The sequence below is a fragment of the Neolamprologus brichardi genome, chromosome 23 (genome assembly GCF_056152115.1).
Source record: "Neolamprologus brichardi isolate AB-2024 chromosome 23, ASM5615211v1, whole genome shotgun sequence".
NCBI classification, from domain to species: Eukaryota; Metazoa; Chordata; class Actinopteri; order Cichliformes; family Cichlidae; genus Neolamprologus; species Neolamprologus brichardi.
Genome location: NC_142125.1, coordinates 18391143 through 18397500, shown reverse-complemented (window position 1 = coordinate 18397500; position 6358 = coordinate 18391143). Strand labels below are relative to the sequence as shown.

At 38.3% G+C, this 6358-nt stretch overlaps 1 protein-coding gene across 1 annotated transcript; it reads left to right on the top strand.

Moving 5' to 3' along the window:
- Window positions 1-16: 16 nt before the first annotated feature.
- creg1 (cellular repressor of E1A-stimulated genes 1) lies at window positions 17-4567 on the top strand. Its single transcript, XM_006800343.3, has 5 exons — window positions 17-366; window positions 1759-1878; window positions 1956-2069; window positions 3182-3270; window positions 3408-4567. Exons 1-4 carry the CDS (start codon window positions 70-72, stop codon window positions 3266-3268), a joined length of 618 nt encoding a protein of 205 aa, XP_006800406.1. The 5' UTR covers window positions 17-69; the 3' UTR covers window positions 3269-3270; window positions 3408-4567.
- The last annotated feature ends 1791 nt before the right edge of the window (window positions 4568-6358 follow it).

Here is a 6358-nt window from a genome sequence, read left to right as displayed (position 1 = left end):
GATATTCGGTATTGTTTATATCGCCTCTCTCGGTCTTCACCGACTTGCCACCATACACTCGAGCCAAAGATGAGATCTCTGTGGGGGGCTGTGCGTGTCTTCCTCTTCGGCCTCTCCTTGGCCTCCCTTTCTCTGTCCGGTGCGTCCCTGTTCCACATCCCGCCTCATGACCAGGTGGCCCGGGTCGCGCGCTTCGTTGCGCACCAGGTGGACTGGGCCTCTATGGCCACCATCTCCACCCACAAACCGGTGGTGGGCCAGCCGTTCTCTAATGTCTTCTCGGTGAGCGACGGGCCAAGGGGCTCGGGCTCCGGGGTGCCTTACATGTACCTGACCCGCATGGAGATCTCCGTGCAGGACCTGGAGGTGAGCCTGACCCGGGATATCAGTGTTAAAACAGGAACTGAGCCTTCCTGTTCAGAAGTCAGTTTACAAACTAGAATTTAGTATACTCGACACTCTCTGTATCTGCGCTGTGTTGCTGTAAAAGGCACTGCGTCTCGTTGAAAACCTTTGATTTTACTGTGAAAGCCATTAAAGTTCAAGGTTACAGGTTCTGGGGAAGAAATGTATCATTAACATTATTTTGTGTATTTAGGGTAATATTATTTTTTAACATTTTAATATTCAGACTTTCATTTTAAAGGTTATTTGAAGTTATGTGAAATAATGTGAAGTTATGCTGAGATATAAAATCCTGAATATTTGAGCTTATAAAACTGCATTTTACATAAACTGTGATGTAAGTGCAGCATGACTCAGCATATTTTCCTGGCAGTGACTCAGCAGTTGCCAGTCACATGTCAAAGCAGAAGTTGAGACCACAGAAGAAGAAATGAGTGCATGAAATCTGCTGAAACGACACAGAAAACAGGTTTAAATGAAGTTCAGCTTTGTTAACTTTCTGTAACAAAGCAAACTTTATCAAAATTAAACTGAGCAGCAGCTTTTTATTGTCTTGCAGTAGGTTATAAAGTTTGTTTGAGCTGAAAAGTCATTTTCTCAGGATTAAATATTTATTTTTAGTACCTCCAGTACGACCCGATACGACACATCACAACGCAACACATACAACACAACACAGTATAATAACTTAGTTATAAAAAAGAAGAATGAGTGTATTTGCATTGCACACTGTTATTATTGCACATTAATTGTTATTGCACCTTGTCATAAATATAAATATTATTATTGTTACTGTTTTTACTGTTGTTACCTCCCCCCCCAAAAAAGTCCAGGTAGGTAGCCAGTCAGGTCAGCTGTTTGCATTGATTAGGGCTATTGCCCTGTTGTAAAAGCTGTCCTTGAGTCTATTTGTTCGGGACCTCAGCAGCCTGAACCTCCTGCCAGACAGCAGCAGCTTAAACACCCGGTGTCCTGGGTGTGTACCGTCCTGTAGGATGCTGCGTGCCCTCTTGAGACAGCGAGTGCTGTACAGGTCCTTCAGGGAAGGAAGAGGATGTCCAATGATTTTTTGGGCCATATTGGGACATATTCAAGCAGGTTTTAGTGGTTCAAATGGCAGATTTTTGTCCCAGACATAAAAAATGATCGTATTTAGATATTATTTGTCTGTATATGGAGGATGAAAATGCCTAAATTAAAAAAAGATAAACAAATAAATAAATATTTTAATTTTAAGAAAAATATAGCATTAAATAAGAATTGGACACAACTGATTAATTAAAAGTATATGTTTTAATAATGCTATAAGATGTGTGTATGCGTGTGTTACCTGTGCTGTGTGTATTGATGCAGGTGAGCCCTGTGGCGTCTCTGACGATGTCTCTGGCTCAGACTGATTACTGCAGGCAGCAGAGCTTTGACCCTCAGAGTCCGCTCTGTGCTCACATCATCCTGTCTGGATCTGTACAGGAGGTACGTACACACACCTGTGTTTCACACATGATCAGTTCGGACCCGTCACATGACCACCTCCTCCTGCTGTGGTTTAGGTGAACGGGACAGAGGCGGAGTTTGCAAAGAAAGCGCTGTTCACTCGTCACCCCGAGATGATCGACTGGCCGAGCGACCACAACTGGTTCTTTGCCAAGTTCAACATCACACAGGTACTACTGCAAATACTACAACATAATACCACTGTAGTACTGCAAATACTACAACATAATACCACTAGTACTGCAAATACTACAACATAATACCACTGTAGTACTGCAAATACTACAACATAATACCACAGTAATACTGCAAGTTCAAGTCTGTGAATGCTTTGAAACAATCCCACAGTACTACTACATGTTCACTGTTAGAGATATAATAAGTATAAGTACTACTAATATTTCTAATAATACTATAAATACTGTTGAATGTTTCCACTATAATAATACAAGTTAAACGTGAACGTGCAGTACACTCATGCTTCTGTTATGCTGTTGTCATTTTAAAACATGACACAAATATCAGTACTGATTTAATAATCCACTTTAAATCCATGACACTACTTGTTTAAAACAACTCAATATATATTATAAGTAAATATTATAATACTACACTATCATAATGATGGTATAATAATGATGGATAATACTACTAACACTAAAACACCACACAGATACAGGTAGTACACAATACTTCTAATAATAGAAGTACTACCACCTGCCACTAGTAGTAACTCAGTAGTAATTCAACCTATAAATACTCTCACGCAAACTATAAATATCAACTTGACTTAAATTCTCTAAGTATTTAATACTTTTTTCTCTTTTTTTCTCTTTATCATCATTATTACTGCTATTTTCTGTTATTTTCTTCTTAATTTAACACACACATTTAACTCACACTTCTGCGCACTTCTGTATGCTCATGTAAAGCTGAGGACACCAGCCAAAGAATTTCATTATGGTTAAATGTGGCTACTCGGTTTATCTGTACTTGACAATAAAACTTGAAACTAGTAATACCAGAAATTTTACAGCAATAATATTACTGATACAAAAGCATAACTGAGCTATTTATAATACTAGAAAGACACTGCCATAGTACTATTATCAAAAAATTCTAATAATACCACTAATACTACAGGTACTCCAGCATCACACACCTTGTAATACTAGCTCTATCATTACTGTAGCATTTGTAGTCCTGAGTGCACACCTGTGCTGCTCTCAGCCAATCATGTGAAATGAAGTCAGCAGGCTGGTCCTCCTTCCTTGTGTTTCAGGTGTGGGTGTTGGATTACTTTGGCGGGGTGAAGACCGTCACTCCTGATGAGTATTTCCAGGCAACGCCGTACAGGAAGCACCACTGATGGTTTGTAGTCCTACTGTTCTGTTTGTAGTCCAGCATCACTTCCTGCTGGAGCTGACACCACGCCTCCGTTTAAAGATGTGCAGTTAAACCATCGTCTTGTTAATTTTTCTGCTCATTGTGTTTTTTATTCTGTTCAGGATTCGAACCTGCGAACCCCGCAACCAGAATGTACGAGATGCAAAATCCTCCTCAGGAGTTACACGCCGATTAATCTGCTACGAATCCATTAATTTATCCAACCGCTGAATCCACGTCATTTACATCATGCCTGCTTTATTCTTAATTTTAGGTTTGAAAGCTTCTGTTTCTGAAAACAGGCAAATAAAATCAGATGAAGTGTCCTAAACACAGAAGTTGTCTTTAACTCGGACTTAAATTGTTGCGTTTGGAGCTTTTCTTTCCTGCAGCTGAAACACTCAATGACATTCAGTCATCAGAAGTCAGTGTTACATTTTAATTTCCTCTTTCCTTTGATTCACTTAAAAAGATTTTAAATGACTCTGTGAATGTGTGTGTGCTCAGGTGTTTGAAAAGACTATTGTTGTTTTGCAGATTTAAACATTATTAAAAAGCCAAGTGTGTTGGTGGAGTTTGACCACCAGAGGGAGACGTCACGCTGAAAAGTTAAAGCTGCCAGTCCAGAGGAGGATTAAATCGATAAATACTTGTATAGGAAAATTTTGTAATGGAATATATGTTTGTAGGCAAACTTATAGGCACCACTTTAAAACAGAACAAACCTTTTTCTGAGCATCAACTTTTGTATTTGACCTTTGACCTGGATGCTGTTTAACTAACAGATTTAAATGTGCAGTTTGAAAAGAATTGCACATAATGTACTTTGTAAATCCACAAATAGCACTTTATGGAACACAAATAATTTTTAATGAAACAGCAGGAGACATCAGTAACCACACTAACTACATTTCCCTTGAGTCTTTGCCAGTAACAGGCTGTTTATTACTTGTGGGTGATGTAGTAGGGTTTTTTTATATGCTAAAAGAAAATCTCTATTTTTTTTTAGATATTAGTGAATCAAATAACCCCAGATCCTCCTCCATGCTTCTTGTTTAGAATAATAATAACTAGGCTCCTTATAGGCGGGACTTTTTCCTTTGTTGCAAACATAGCTTATTTAGGCATTGTTGAAAGGGGAGGAGCTTTGATTATTTGCCTTAAACATAACTTTATTAATAACATTATGACCTGCTGCTTCTTCAAGCTGAATAACAGCTGTAAGTGTTTGCTGTGAAATTTTATTTTTTGAAAGAAAAATAAAGATTTGTATTAAAAAAAAGCCTCCTCATCTCTATTGTGTTTTATTTGTTTTTGTTTTTTACACATTTAGACTTACTTCACCAACTTATTGTCAGCTGTATGTATTTATTTTATTTATCTTCATTCATTTTCAATGCATAATTAGTTTTTTTTATTTTATTTTGAATGGTTGTGGTTTGATGTTTATTTGCATTATTTTATCCACGTAACCCAATTTAATCGCTTAATATTTTTAAACACTAAATGAGAAGTAAATAAAATGGAAAGTAAATGACAGTAAGAGCATCTTAATCTCTTACACTTTAATGAGTTTGTCGTCTCTGGATGAAACATGAGCTTCACTGAGTTAATTATGTTAACATGAAAGTCAGAATGGAGCAAAAACCAGGATTTTCGGCCATATCTACCACTTACCTATCACTCATGGTTTTAACACCATCACCAAGATGTATATTTTTAAAAACATTCAGCATTCAGAGGACAACAGATCCTGCTAGAACTCTTATATCCACTATATAGATTATAATTATCCTATGAACTGGCGAGAATGGTGGGTTATGTTGCTCAGTTCTTGACAGCAGCTGTAACTCATAAGCTATGGATGATAGGTAAGAGTTGAAACTGTTGCTGAGGGCCACTATTGACCTACCCTGGGCCTATTCTGCGTTGACCTGAACACGATGGATGCTTAATGGTCGCCTCTATAAAAGATATTTGGCTCAACTACTGGCAATGATGTCTCAGATATATTCTTTCACTGATTCGTGACATCCCCTTTTGAAAGTAAATTGGGCAGTTCTGACTTCAAGTTTTCAGTTTTGATCTGTCATGACTGGACAAATAATTCTGAGGTGACACCATCAATCAAGTTTTTTATTTGAAATTTACAAAACTAAATAAAGTTATCGAAGGAAACAACCATGAGCTGTGTCAGTCCGTGAGTCAGTCATATTGGCATGTTTGTTGGCGTAGTGAGTGAAATGTTGTTTGGGTAGACATGAAAATAAGCTGTTATTCTCCCAGAATGTCCTTTTATGGGAATACAGGCCTTCTTGACTACACCCATTATGCACCTGCAACAGGAAACAGAAAGACAATTGACAACCCAACAGCCCAAAGAGGTGGAGTCATCAGATGCAAGATGCAAGATGCACCATAGACCATAGATATCCACATGCAGTGTTGTACAAAAGTGTTTGCCCCCTTCCTGGTTTCCTATTAGACAAAGATAACACAAGTTAACACAAAATGCAGTTTCTAAATTAAGGTATTTATTATTGGGGGGGGCAGGATGTCCACAACCACACGTAGCACTGTAAGAAAAAGTCATTGCCCCCTAAACCTACTAGCTTAATAGCAATAAATGCAATCAAGTGATCAAGTGTCTGGGATACTTTTCAATTAGTCTTTTACAGCGCTGTGGAGGAATTTTGGCCCACTCATCTTTGCAGAATTGTTGCAATTCAGCCACATTGGAGCATTTTCAAGCATGGATGCATCAACACCAGCACATGAAAGGTCATGTGACAGCATCTCAATCAGACTGAGGTCAGGATTTTGACTAGGCCACTACAAAGTCTTAATTTTGTTTTTTGTTTTGTTTTTTTATAAACCATTAAGCCATCTGGGGTCTTTTGTGACCTCTTGGATGAATCGTCACTGTCCTCTTGGGAAAATGTTGGTCGGCCGGCCACTCCTGGGAAAGTTCACCGCTGTTCCATGTTTTAGCCATTTGTGGATAATGGCTCTCACTATGGTTTGCTTGAGTCCCACAGCTTTATTGAGGTTTTATTCTGAGACCTCAACTTGA

Bases quoted from the DNA above. Each gene is read 5' to 3' on its own strand.
- creg1 (XM_006800343.3), top strand. From the start codon at position 70: ATGAGATCTCTGTGGGGGGCTGTGCGTGTCTTCCTCTTCGGCCTCTCC. The intron at 367-1,758 runs GTGAGCCTGACC...GTATTGATGCAG, and splicing joins TCTCCGTGCAGGACCTGGAG to GTGAGCCCTGTGGCGTCTCT. The intron at 1,879-1,955 runs GTACGTACACAC...GCTGTGGTTTAG, and splicing joins TGTCTGGATCTGTACAGGAG to GTGAACGGGACAGAGGCGGA.